The sequence below is a fragment of the Hypanus sabinus genome, chromosome 9, assembly GCF_030144855.1.
Source record: "Hypanus sabinus isolate sHypSab1 chromosome 9, sHypSab1.hap1, whole genome shotgun sequence".
Classification (NCBI taxonomy): Eukaryota; Metazoa; Chordata; class Chondrichthyes; order Myliobatiformes; family Dasyatidae; genus Hypanus; species Hypanus sabinus.
Window position 1 is genome coordinate 89,855,376 of NC_082714.1, and position 11,204 is coordinate 89,866,579.

Sequence of the window (11,204 nt, forward strand, 5' to 3'; positions counted from 1 at the left end):
CCCAATCGACCTGCATGTTGAAATCTCCCATGACTATCACAACATTGCCATTTCTATTTCCTGTTGTATTCTGTGGTCCGTCTGCCAGCCTGTATATAACTGCCAACAGGGTCCCTTTACCCTTGTAGTTTCTCAACTCAACCCACAGGGATCTTCGATCCTTTGTCACATCTTTCTACTGATTTGATAACATTCTTTACCAGCAGAGTCGCAACCCCACCCCCTCCCCACCTTCCTATCTTTCTGATACAACATGTAACCTTGGACATTCAGTTCCCAACTACAACCGTCCTTCAGCGATGGCCACAACATACCTGACAATCTGTAATAGTGTAACAAGATCATCGACCTTATTTCTTATACTCCATGCATTGACATATAACACTTTGAGTGCTGTATTTGCTACCCTTTTTGATTCTGCATCCCTAATGCACTGATACTCACCCTGCTGGCTGCAGTTTTGGCCGATCATCTGCCTGCCTATCCTGACAGTCTGACCGCATGCTGTCTTTGCTTTTTTACCATCTGTCCTACTCTGAGTCCCTTCACTCCAGTTTCCATGCACCTGCCAATTAGTTTAAACCCTCGCTAACAGCTCTAACAAACCTGTCCATTTCCTCCCAATGAGGCACACTCCACAAACAAAACCTCACCAGCTACACAATCCTGCGTCGTCTCTCGCACTCAGGCTTCCATCTCAAACCCAGTCTCAGCAGGAGTGTACAGGAGAATAAACTGCTCAAAAAAAAGAGGTTTGATGTTTCCCTCCTGGACGAGCAATCCCAGCGAGGGAGTTCGGAGGTGGGCACTTGGAGAGATTAAGGACAGAACTGGACCACTCTCCTACACAGTGGAGACTGTGATCGATATCATCTGGAGGGGTATGCGGTCCCTTAGAGTATCTTTCCCACTACTGATGTCAGGCTCTCCTGACAGAATTTATAATTTCCTGGTTTATTCTTAGAGGCTTTCTCAAACAGTGGAACAACATTAGCTATCCTCCACTCCTCTGGTAGCTCACCTGTCATTAAGGATGATTTAAATATCTCTGCTCTACAGGGTCTGAGGGAGCACCTGGTCAGGCCCTGGAGATTTATCCACCTAATTTGCCTCAAGACAACGAACACCACCTCCTCTGTAATTTGTATAGGGTCTGTGATCTCGGCTGCTTTGCCTCACATCGATAGACTCTGTGTCTGTCTCCCCAGTCAATACAGATGCAAAACATCCATTGACGATCTCCCCCATCTCTTTTGACCCCACACATGGATTACCATTTTGCTCTTCCAGAGGACTAATATTGACTCTTGCAATCCTTTTATTCTTAACATAATGTATCTGTAGAATCCGTTTGGATTCACCGTGACCTTGTCTGCTCGGGCAACCTCATGCTCCTGATTCCGTGCATTTCTTATACTCCGTACTCAACTCATTTCTCCTAACTGCCTATACCCACTATGCACCTTACTTTTACTTAACCAGGGCTTCAATATCTCTTGAAAACCAAGGTTTCCTACACCTGTTATCTTCACGTTTTACTCTGACAGGCACATACAAGCTTTGTACTCTCAAAATTTCACTTTTGAAGGCCTCCAAGTACACCTTTGCCGGAAAACAGCCTGTCCCATTCCACACTTGCCAGATCTGTTATAATACCATCAAATTTGGCCTTTCTCTAATTTGGAATGTCAGTCTCTGGACCAGACCCATCTTTTTCCATTTTTACTTTGAATCTAATGGCATTATGATGACTGGATGCAAACTGCCCTGTCTCATTCCCTAATAGCCAAACAAGCATTGCACACTCTCTTGTTGGGATCTCTATGTACCGATTAGGGAAACTCTCCTGAACACATTTGACAAACTATCCCACCTAGTCCTTTTACAATGGAAAGCTAAAATCACCTACTATAACAACCTTGTGTGTCTGCTACCTGAGACAAATTAGTTCCTCTAAATCCCGCAGACTGTTGGGGGGGTGGGTGGGTGGTCTATAATAACGTGGTCATACCCCTCTTATTCCTCAATTCCATCCATAAAACCTCACTAGACAAGTTCTCCAGTCTGTAGTGACTTCCACCCCTCCCCATTTAATCCCTCCTGCTCTGTTGTGTGTGTAAAAAAAAAAACACAACAGGAAACCTGGAATATGATCTGCCAGTCCTGCCTCTCCTGCAACCAGGTCTCACTAATGGCTACAATATCATAATTCCATATGTAAATCCACCGCCTCAACTCATCTGCCTTTCCTAAGATAATTTTTGCATTGAAATATACACAGCTCAGGACATCAGTCACATCATGTTCAACCTCCGGTTCCAGACTTTAACATCTGTCTCCACAACCTCGTTGTGGCACATACACCCCCCTCACCCCCACTATGCAGCTCACCCCCACTATGCAGCACTAGTAAACCTTCCCACTAGGGTATTAGTCCTCCATCACCATATCTCACCTTTTCTCCCCCTTCCCTTCCAAGTCAGAGCAAGACTCAGTGACCACTGTGACTTTCCTCTGCTAGTTCATTCCCCCCCCCCCCCCCAAACAGTATCCAAAGTTGAAGGGGATGGCTACAGTGTACTCTGCACTGACGGATTAATCCCTTCCTTCTTCCTGACTGTCGCCAGTCTCCTGTGTGTAACTACCTCTCTATACTGACAAGTGTTGTAGAGCAGGAGGATCTGTGAATATTGATCCATGATTCCTTGAAAGTGGCATTGATCGTAGATAGGGTTGTAAAGAAAGCTTTTGGCACACTGCCTGCATAAATCAAAGTAGTGAGTACAGGAGTTTGATGTTACGTTGAAATGTGTAAGATGTTGGTGAGGTATAATTTGGAGTTTGGTGTCCTGTTTTGGTCAATGACCTACAGGAAAGATGTAAATAAGATTGGAAGAGTGCAGAGAAAAAATACAAGGGTGTTGCCAGCATTTGAGGACCTGAGTTACAGGGAAAGTTTGAATAGGTTAGGACTTTATTCCCTGGAACATAACAAATTAAAGGGAGATCTGATAGAGGTATACAAAACTATAGGGGGTATAAAAAGAGTAAATGTAAGCAGGCTTTTCCCACTAAGGTTGGGTGAGACCTCAGCTAGAGGTCATGGGCTCAGGGTGAAAGGTGAAATATTTAATGGAACCTCTTCACTCAGAAGGTAGTGAGTGTGGAACAAGCTGCCAATGCAAGTGATGCATACATGTTTGATTTCGGCATCTAAGAGAAATTTGAAGAGGTACGTGGATGGAAGGTTTATGAGGGCTATGGTCCGGGTGCAGGTCAAGGGGACTAGGCAGATTGACTGTTTAGTATGGGCCAAAGGGCCTATTTCTGTAATGGAGATGTTTAGTGATCAGACTTTCTTTCCCTGTAGAAGTATAACGTAGACTATGGGCTGTCGGCAACGCAAGGTGCCGACACGATGGCTTTCAGCTCCCTCATCGAGGAGAAGTTACTTCCGGCACTGGTGAGTTCTGTGGCGAGCCTCTGCCCGTGCTCTCTGCGATGGCTCTCTGGCCAGGTTTAACCCCTCCTTCTTCCATTTCTCTTCCCCGCCACTGCTGGCCAGATCTACACATTTTGGGTGGACTCGAAGAACTACGTGTCGTTCACGCGGCCCTGGTATGGAGAGGCCATCCCGTTCCCACTCAATTTCTTCCTCCCAAACCGTATGCACACCCGCAGTCTGGAACGTCTCCGTCTCATCAGAGGGGGCTGCTGGCCGGAGAGCGAGGAGGCTGAGGCTGAGGCTGAGGTGGGTAGTGACGCCGACCGATGGGGTTAGAGTTTGATACCATCCTTTACTAGCTGCTGCCCTGGCAAAAGTCAGGAAGTTTCAGAAGGGAAGCCGATTAACACCTTTGTCAACCTCAACAGTATACAGCTATAGAGTTTTCCACCTTGATGATGACTGCAATACCCTCCAGTAATGCCGGAGACTGACAATTGTGTCCCACACAGTGTCGCTGGTGATGGCTTTGTGGCCAAGTTTGAGAATGATACTAAGATAGATGGAGGGGCAAGAAGGACTTGGACAGATTAGGAGAATGGGCAAAAAAGTGGCAGGTTAAATAGTGTAGGGAGGTGTATGGTCATGCAGTTTGGTAGAAGGAACAAGGTGTGAACTATTTTTCTAAATGGAGAGGGAAAATTCAGAAATTGGAGGTACAAAGGGACTTGGGAGTCCTTGTGCAAGATTCTCTAAAGGTTAGCTGGCAGGTTGAGTCAATAGTGAGGAAGACATATGCAACGTTAGCACTCATTTGCAGAGGACTAGAATATAAAAGTCAGGATGTAGTGCTGAGACTGACCACACGGAGCAGTTCTGGGCTCCTCATCTAAGAGGATGTGCTGTCCCAGAGGAAGCTCACGAGAATTGTTCCAGGAATGGAAGCGTTGGTGTATGAGGAGTGTTTGACAGCTCTGTGTCCGTATTTGCTGAAGTTTAGAAGAATGAGGAGGGATCTCATTCAACCTACTGACTCTGGAAAGGCCGAGATAGAGTGGGTGTGGAGAGGGTGTTTTCTATGATAGGAATCTAGGACCAGAGGGCACAAATGCAGAATAGAGGGATGTCCATTTGGAATAGACGTGTGGAATTCATTGCCTGTGGAGGCCGAGTCATTGCGTGTATTTAATGCAGAGGTTGATAGGCTCTTGATTAGTCAGGACATCAAAGGTTACGGGGAGAAGGCAGTAGAATGGGGTTGAGAGGGATAATAAATAAAACATGATGGAATAGTGTATCAGACTTTATGGGCCGAAAGGCCTCGTTCTGCCCCTGTGTCTTGAAACACAACTGCAGTGTGCTTCCCTGCTCACTTAGATCTCTCCCCCCTTCCCCTGTCGACTGTATCGCATCCCCCCCCACCCCATAACCTCAGTGACACCACCGTTTGTGTCTCTTCCTCCTCCACCCTCATCCCAGGCTGCAGAAACGGGTGAAGTGCAGGAGTGGCTCGAGGCATAGGACACCCCAGGATGGGCCAGGGAGGTGTGGGTAAGTGGTCCAGAGGCAGATGGCAATGATGGACCCTTGCACTGCTTTCTGTTTTCAGATCTACAAGGATGCCCGTGAGTGTCTGACGCTCCTGTCCCAGCGACTGGGCTCCAGCAAGTTCTTCTTCGGCGATTCGTAAGTGGTTTAATCTCCTCCCTACGTGCTGGCAGCAGCAGCGTTCTATCCCCCCTGGGTGCCAGCACAGGCAGGGGCTTGTATCTGTCAAACACCATAAGCCTCATGTCCCAATTGTGCACAGACGGAGCTTTGAAAGTAATCGAGAAATTTAAATGCCAGCAAGACATAATTCTTCCCCTCTGACCGGTGCCAAGTGAAATATTTGAAAAAGCACTGAGTTTTCCTAAACATAGATGGAACTGTCAGTACCCAGGCTGGGTTCTGGATGGAATCCCGCTGCCTGCAGCATCCCAAGTTGAGAGAGGACTGCTCGAGCCATTTCACCAATTGTGAGACCGGATGCAGCTTCAAGCTCAGAGCCCAGGAAATCTGCAAGTGATCCACGCTGCCCAGGATGCCCATCGGAGCCTGTCCCTCTTAACTGTTCCTATCCACATAGCTTTTAAATTTCGTTACTCTACCCGCTTCATGGGAACATTGGGAACAGAAATCCAGACTGGACAGGGTTCGGAAACATCCTGTCCCGTTTGAAGGAGTGGTGACAAAGGGGAGCTTGCTGGGGTTGAATTATTTTCAGGGGCACATTCACAGATTCAGATTGCACTTACCCTCCCATTTCTTAGTGCACACAAATCTTTCAATCCATCCACATTATCCCCATTCCACCCCCCCCAGCCTTGATAATCCAATGCCATCTGCTCCTCCCGATATCAAAAGATGGAAAGGTTACCTTTATTTGTCACCAGAACTTCGAATCAGTCAGTGAAATGTGGTGTTTGTGTCAACAACCAACACAGTTTGAGGAGCTCTGACACTAGCTCACTAACCCTAACCTGTATGTCCTTGGATTGTGGTTACAGGGAGAATGTAAAGCTTCTTGCAGAGGGAATCGAACGCTAATCGGTAATCACCAGCGCAGTGACCAATGCCGTCTGAGGACGTGCTGGGGGTTACACTTCCAGCGCCAACACAGCAAAATCTGTTTTCCTCCCCAGAGATGTAGCCTGAGTAGTTCCAACTTTCAATTTTGTTCTGTCGACATTTCTTCTGATGTGCCACCATTTCATTTCAGCCCCAGCTCCTTGGACGCAATAGTGTTTGGCCATTTGGCACCCCTACTGAAGGCAAAACTCCCCAACGGCAAGTTGCAACAGCACCTGCACTCACTGGACAACCTCTGCTCCCTTTGCACCTCCATCCTTGGCCTCTACTTCCCTGACGACGGCTCAGGTACCCCTCTCTGTCTCTCCCCCACCCCTCTCTCCCCTCCCATTCCCTCTCTTCCCCTCCCCCTCCCATTTCCCCTCTCTCCCCTCCCTCCCTCTCTCCCCCTTCCCTCTATCCCCCCTCCCCTTTCCCCTCTCTCCCCTCCCCCCTCTCTGTTGTTGCTGCGCACCCTGCTGAGGCCACCTTGGTCTACCTTTTCATTTTCATCTCCTGCTTTCAGACCCCCAGAACAGCTTCAGGAAGACGTCCCGGAATAGCCCGGCAGACTCCGACGAAGACCCCCACAAGAGGCGCAACCAGATCCTGTCGGTGCTAGTGGGGCTCTCGGCCATGCTGGGATATGCCTTCCTCAGTGGGATCCTCTCCATCCAGCGGGTGTCTCCCCAGAACGCGCTCAGGCAGCAGCCTCCCCTGGAGGACGAGGAGGAGGGGGAGTGAGGTGGCTACGGGCAGGTGGTGAGAAGGATGCCCTGTCACTGCCTACACTGTCCTGGGCATAATGCCAGTGGTCCGGCTCAAACTCCGATTGTCGGTATATTTACGGGATACAATATTATTTGGAGGTTCAATCATTTGGTAAGCTCAGGGTCTTAAATTCTTCTGCCACAGTTCATAGAACAGGACCGTTGGCCCACGATGTTGTACCGAATTTATAACTACTCCACAATCAATCTAACCCTTCCCGCCCACATGGGCCACCATTGTTCTATCATTCACGTGCTTAAGTCTCCTAAATGCCCCTAATGTATCTGCCTCGCCCACCGCCCCATGCACCCACTACTCCGTGTAAAGAGAAACCTACCCCTGCCGTCACCACCCCCCCATAAAGCGTTTAGACTGTCAACAGTTTGCAGAGTCACATGGACTGACTGAGCTCAAATCCTCCTGCATGCAGCCGGTGTACCGGTGTGGTATCCTGGATGGGTGAGGGCATTTGGGGCAGGTGATGATGATGTTCAACCCTGCGGCCCCCCCAGCAGGGGGGAAATGCTACAGGTTTAGCTGAATCGGGTTGCTAAGGGAGAGTTATCCCAGTACCACTCAGCCCCCGAGCCTCGTACGTGGGCCAGGGTAGACGTATCTGCGGTGCCTACACACCCTGCTGCTGGTCGGAGGCCGCCAGCACAGAACGACGCATTTACACGAGGGCGAGGAGGGAGTCGGCAGGCAGCGAATGTACAGGGACGTTGCAGAGTGTGGACAATGTATTTGGAGTGATGGGAATTAAAACACCTACTGTTTACTGAGCCGACATTGACTCTGGGTCCTGTGGTGGTCATTGTGTCCCAGTTTCTTCCTTTTCTCCTAAACTTAAAGATGAACTGTATTTGTCACATGGAAGCACATAGTGAAATCCGTCCCTTGCTTCAATTCAATTCAAATCACATCAGTGAGGATTGGGCTGGGCAGTCAGTGTAGCATGCCCACAACTCACTGACCCTAACCTCCCTCCTTGGAAAGAGGTGGGGAAGCGAAGGGAGAATGTGAAACTCCTTCCGGACAGCAGCAGGAATTGAACCCATGGTGCTGCGGAGTGATTACCGTGTTACTGCGCTGCCACAGTTGTTGTAGCAGCAGGAAATAATGCGACTGTACGGGCTCCAGGCTGGGAAGCTCAGCACCCGCCAGTCATAAACCGCAGCTCTGTTGAGCCAACACGTGTCCCGCTGACCCACCATCAGAGCTCAGAATCGCACGGCATGCGAACAGGCCCTTTGGCCCACCCATCAGTACTAGCTCTTGGTCAACTGCCTCCAGCACGCGGCTCAGCTGTCTGTACTAGAGGAGACAGACAGACGCAAAAAACATAGGATACCAGAGGAATCCAGCGGATCAGGCAGCGTCTCTGTGGGGACAGACACAGGATGCCGGAGAATTTCACTCAGCGGGCCAGGCAGTGTCTTGTGGGGGGAGACACGGGGACGACGTAGGAACTTGGTGTCTGTGGGGAGACACACAGGGACGCCGGAGGAACTCGGTGACTGTGGGAGACACACGGGGATGACGTAGGAACTTGGTGTCTGTGGGGAGACACACGGGGACGCCGGAGGAACTCGGTGTCTGTGGGGAGACACACGGGGACGCCGGAGGAACTCGGTGTCTGTGGGAGACACGGGGACGCCGGAGGAACTCGGTGTCTGTGGGAGACACACGGGGACGCCGGAGGAACTCGGTGTCTGTGCGGAGACACACGGGGACGCCGGAGGAACTCGGTGTCTGTGGGGAGACACGCAGGAACGCCGGAGGAACTCGGTGTCTGTGGGGAGACACGCGGGGACGCCGGAGGAACTCGGTGTCTGTGGGAGACACGGGGACGCCGGAGGAACTCGGTGTCTGTGGGAGACACACGGGGACGCCGGAGGAACTCGGTGTCTGTGGGAGACACACGGGGACGCCGGAGGAACTCGGTGTCTGTGGGAGACACACGGGGACGCCGGAGGAACTCGGTGTCTGTGGGAGACACACGGGGACGCCGGAGGAACTTGGTGTCTGTGGGAGACACACGGGGACGCCGGAGGAACTCGGTGTCTGTGGGAGACACACGGGGATGCCGGAGGAACTCGGTGTCTGTGGGAGACACACGGGGACGCCGGAGGAACTCGGTGTCTGTGGGGAGACACACGGGGACGCCGGAGGAACTCGGTGTCTGTGGGAGACACACGGGGACGCCGGAGGAACTCGGTGTCTGTGGGAGACACACGGGGACGCCGGAGGAACTCGGTGTCTGTGGGGAGACACACGGGGACGCCGGAGGAACTCGGTGTCTGTGGGAGACACACGGGGACGCGGAGGAACTCGATGTCTGTGGGGAGACACACGGGGACGCCGGAGGAACTCGGTGTCTGTGGGGAGACACACGGGGACGCCGGAGGAACTCGGTGTCCGTGGGGAGACACACGGGGACGGCGGAGGAACTCGGTGTCCGTGGGGAGACACACGGGGACGCCGGAGGAACTCGGTATCCGTGGGTAGACACACGGGGACGCCGGAGGAACTCGGTGTCTGTGGGAGACACACGGGGACGCCGGAGGAACTCGGTGTCTGTGGGGAGACACACGGGGACGCCGGAGGAACTCGGTGTCCGTGGGGAGACACACGGGGACGGCGGAGGAACTCGGTGTCCGTGGGGAGACACACGGGGACGCCGGAGGAACTCGGTATCCGTGGGTAGACACACGGGGACGCCGGAGGAACTCGGTGTCTGTGGGAGACACACGGGGACGCCGGAGGAACTCGGTGTCTGTGGGAGACACACGGGGACGCCGGAGGAACTCGGTGTCTGTGGGAGACACACGGGGACGCCGGAGGAACTCGGTGTCTGTGGGAGACACACGGGGACGATGTAGGAACTCGGTGTCTGTGGGGAGACACACGGGGACGCCGGAGGAACTCGGTGTCTGTGGGAGACACACGGGGACGCCGGAGGAACTCGGTGTCTGTGGGGAGACACACGGGGACGCCGGAGGAACTCGGTGTCTGTGGGGAGACACACGGGGACGCCGGAGGAACTCGGTGTCCGTGGGGAGACACACGGGGACGCCGGAGGAACTCGGTGTCCGTGGGGAGACACACGGGGACGGCGGAGGAACTCGGTGTCCGTGGGGAGACACACGGGGACGCCGGAGGAACTCGGTATCCGTGGGTAGACACACGGGGACGCCGGAGGAACTCTGTGTCTGTGGGAGACACACGGGGACGCCGGAGGAACTCTGTGTCTGTGGGAGACACACGGGGACGCCGGAGGAACTCGGTGTCTGTGGGAGACACACGGGGACGATGTAGGAACTCGGTGTCTGTGGGGAGACACACGGGGATGACGTAGGAACTCGGTGTCTGTGGGAGACACACGGGGACGCCGGAGGAACTCGGTGTCTGTGGGAGACACACGGGGACGCCGGAGGAACTCGGTGTCCGTGGGGAGACACACGGGGACGCCGGAGGAACTAGGTGTCCGTGGGGAGACACGCGGGGACGCCGGAGGAACTCGGTGTCCGTGGGGAGACACGCGGGGACGCCGGAGGAACTCGGTGTCTGTGGGGAGACACACGGGGACGCCGGAGGAACTCGGTGTCCATGGGGGGACGCCGGAGGAACTCGGTGACTGTGGGAGACACACGGGGACGCCGGAGGAACTCGGTGACTGTGGGAGACACACGGGGACGCCGGAGGAACTCGGTGTCTCTGGGAGACACACGGGGACGCCGGAGGAACTCGGTGACTGTGGGAGACACACGGGGACGCCGGAGGAACTCGGTGTCCGTGGGGAGACACGCGGGGACGCCGGAGGAACTCGGTGTCTCTGGGAGACACACGGGGACGCCGGAGGAACTCGGTGTCTTTGGGGAGACACACGGGGACGATGTAGGAACTCGGCGTCTGTGGGGAGACACACGGGGACGCCGGAGGAACTCGGTGACTGTGGGAGACACACGGGGACGCCGGAGGAACTCGGTGTCTTTGGGGAGACACACGGGGACGATGTAGGAACTCGGCGTCTTTGGGGAGACACACGGGGACGATGTAGGAACTCGGCGTCTGTGGGGAGACACACGGGGACGATGTAGGAACTCGGTGTCCGTGGGGAGACACGCGGGGACGCCGGAGGAACTCGGTGTCTGTGGGGAGACACACGGGGATGACGTAGGAACTCGGTATCTGTGGGGAGACACACGGGGACGATGTAGGAACTCGGCGTCTGTGGGGAGACACACGGGGACGATGTAGGAACTCGGTGTCCGTGGGGAGACACGCGGGGACGCCGGAGGAACTCGGTGTCTGTGGGAGACACACGGGGATGACGTAGGAACTCGGTGTCTGTGGGGAGACACACGGGGACGATGTA

General features: G+C 53.6%; 1 protein-coding gene across 1 annotated transcript in view; it reads left to right on the top strand.

Moving 5' to 3' along the window:
• The window catches only part of LOC132399602 (metaxin-1-like), a 32,476-nt gene extending 24,863 nt beyond the window's left edge, over positions 1-7,613 (top strand). The window contains exons 4-8 of the mRNA XM_059980132.1: positions 3,371-3,463; positions 3,566-3,751; positions 5,055-5,131; positions 6,207-6,364; positions 6,582-7,613. Of these exons, the coding sequence (XP_059836115.1) occupies positions 3,371-3,463; positions 3,566-3,751; positions 5,055-5,131; positions 6,207-6,364; positions 6,582-6,799 (732 nt within the window). The 3' untranslated portion in view covers positions 6,800-7,613. The remainder of the gene's footprint in view (positions 1-3,370; positions 3,464-3,565; positions 3,752-5,054; positions 5,132-6,206; positions 6,365-6,581) is intronic.
• The last annotated feature ends 3,591 nt before the right edge of the window (positions 7,614-11,204 follow it).